General features: G+C 39.5%; 1 protein-coding gene across 1 annotated transcript; it reads left to right on the plus strand.

Moving 5' to 3' along the window:
- The first annotated feature begins 349 nt into the window (after positions 1 to 349).
- Positions 350 to 2,253, plus strand: LOC119085672 (proteoglycan 4-like). The gene is made up of 3 exons (XM_037196121.1): positions 350 to 378; positions 440 to 453; positions 497 to 2,253. Exons 1-3 carry the CDS (start codon positions 350 to 352, stop codon positions 2,251 to 2,253), a joined length of 1,800 nt encoding a protein of 599 aa, XP_037052016.1.
- The last annotated feature ends 317 nt before the right edge of the window (positions 2,254 to 2,570 follow it).

Raw genomic sequence — 2,570 nt, forward strand, 5'->3', positions numbered from 1 at the left:
CTGAACCATGTAACAGATTTTTATATAAATTTTCCAACCGTAGTTTGTGAGTAAAGCTGAGTGACATTTCTTTTTTTGTTATTTTAGATTGTACCCTTTAACATCGAGATCGTGAGCATCGATCCGGATCACTCCTATTCATCAGAATCCGAATATGAAGATAGCGACTATAGTGACAGTGGAAGCGAAACTGAAAGCAGGAACTACGCAGACGATAAAGGTCAAGGAGAGCTAAACATTAGCAAAAATCCTGAAGTTCGTCCCACCTCCGAGCCACAGTCATCAGAATCGCAATTAGTCACGGACTCAGCTCAAATAAAGTCGTATACATCAAGATTCGATGAGAGGAATGCGAATGACACAACATCTACAACAGACGTGACCACACCAAAAGTGCCCACATCAAAAGCGCCCACATCAAAAGTGCCCACACCAAAAGTGCCCACACCAAAAGTACCCACACCAAAAGTACCCACACCAAAAGTGTCCACACCAGAACTGCCAACACCAGAACTACCAACACCAGAACTACCAACAACAGAACTACCAACAACAGAACTACCAACACCAGAACTACCAACACCAGAACTACCAACACCAGAACTACCAACACCAGAAATATCAACACCAGAAATATCAACACCAGAAATATCAACACCAGAAATATCAACACCAGAAATATCAACCCCAGAACTACCAACACCAGAAGTACCCACGCTAGAAGTGTCCACACCAGAATTGCCCACTACATCAGAAGAGTTGGATTCTGAGCCATTAGAGGAACCTGTCGAAATGATTGACGGTTTGTTCGACTTTGTAACATTCAACACCGACACTGATGTTGTATTAAAGGAAGTGGAACAAGATGGCAAAGATTTTGACTTAGAGGCGTACGTCACCGACCAGAGCGAATCACCGACTTCAGCCTCACAAGAAAGCGGCGCATCATCCGCTTCATCTTCACCGGGGAACAGTGTATCACCGATCTTGCCACCACAGGAAATAGAGTCAAACAATACAAAGGTCAATACGCCAGTGAGCAATATTGGTTTTGGAAAAGGTCAAGGAAAAAACTTTGCAGCGCTTATGAAATGCTACAACAAGGATAAACCACTGTTCCAAAAATCAAAAGAAGATACAGAAAATACAAAGAAGTCGTTGGCTAAATCGCTTAAAGATAATGAATTGAAAGCGCCCAAAGACGTGAAAATGGCCGAAGAAAAGGACCTGAAACCAAACAAAGAAAAGGACCTGAAACCGGTAAAACTTGAAGATTATAAACCAGTCAAAGAAAAACAAGCGAGACTAGTCAAAAAGAAGGACGTGAAACCGATCAAAATAGAAAACGCCGAGCCAACTAAAGAAAAACTATTCAAAGTGAAGGATCTGCAACCGGCGAATGAACAAGGCATGAAATTATTGAAAGAGGAAAAAGTGAAATCAGACAGAGAAAATAAGTTGAAACCAGTTAAAGTCGAAGTGAAACCTTGCAAAGAAAATAAAGAGCGAATTGGCGAAAAAATTACTAAAAAGATGGGAAACCATTCCAGTGAACAGAAAGTTCACAGTTCTGCTCAAACTTCAACAAACAATGCTCAAGATACAAGTGACAAACTAGATGATTTTGCAAAAGCCATTGTGGCTTCAATGGTTGTAGCGCACAGAAAACCGAATCTAGAAAAACGGCGCAATTCAGAAATGAGAAAACGACTTTGTCATTTTCAAGAACATTCGCTTAAATTTCAAAAATATTTGAGTGACCAAAGAGAACCACCTAAAATGAACGTGCTTCATCCGACTACAAACGCTATCAACATGAACTCGAAGACGCCATCGCAGCTACAACAAAGCACTGGAAACACCAGTAGTGTAGCGTTAAAGACGCGTCCGCAGCAACAACAAAAAATAAAGACTGAAAACTGTGCACAGATCGTAAACGCTAACACGGTAGAATTGAAAGCGACACCGTACCAAAATGTTAAGATCGAAAACTGTTCACCAACTGGAAATTCCAACAATGCAGATTGGAAGACACAACAACAACAGCAAAATATTAAAAGCGAAAACTGTGCACCAACTGATCATACAGAAACTCCAGCCGGTGCACGAAAAATCAGCATCCAAGAGTATCTCAACCGGAAAAGATCCTACCATTCTTCCAATAATGGTTCGGACGTTGGCAATGATTCGAATATTCCTACAAAGAAAAGAATCTCTATAAATGAATATATGAAACGTAAGGTTGTGGCATGAAGGTTCACATCAGTTATTGTAAATACCTTGTAAGTGTTTTATTTTCTTACTTAATTTTTGGGGGTTCTATTATAGGGAGGGTGAAATTTCATAAATAGGTATTAATCATTGTTTTTCATAATGGTATTCTCTTTATTACAGATTACACTTCAGCAAACATCGCGCCGGTTACGAAATCGGAAATAAAAACGAAAATATGATTTCAGAATTTAAGCAAAGCACTTCTAGCATGAGTGGTCCTCAAATAGAGTACTGAAACTATAATCATCCAGACTTTAGCACTGTAAAAAAAACATGGAAAATTTTATCATACAAAG

This window comes from Bradysia coprophila, chromosome X, assembly GCF_014529535.1.
Source record: "Bradysia coprophila strain Holo2 chromosome X, BU_Bcop_v1, whole genome shotgun sequence".
Taxonomy (NCBI): domain Eukaryota; kingdom Metazoa; phylum Arthropoda; class Insecta; order Diptera; family Sciaridae; genus Bradysia; species Bradysia coprophila.

Bases quoted from the DNA above. Each gene is read 5' to 3' on its own strand.
- LOC119085672 (XM_037196121.1), top strand. From the start codon at position 350: ATGCGAATGACACAACATCTACAACAGAC.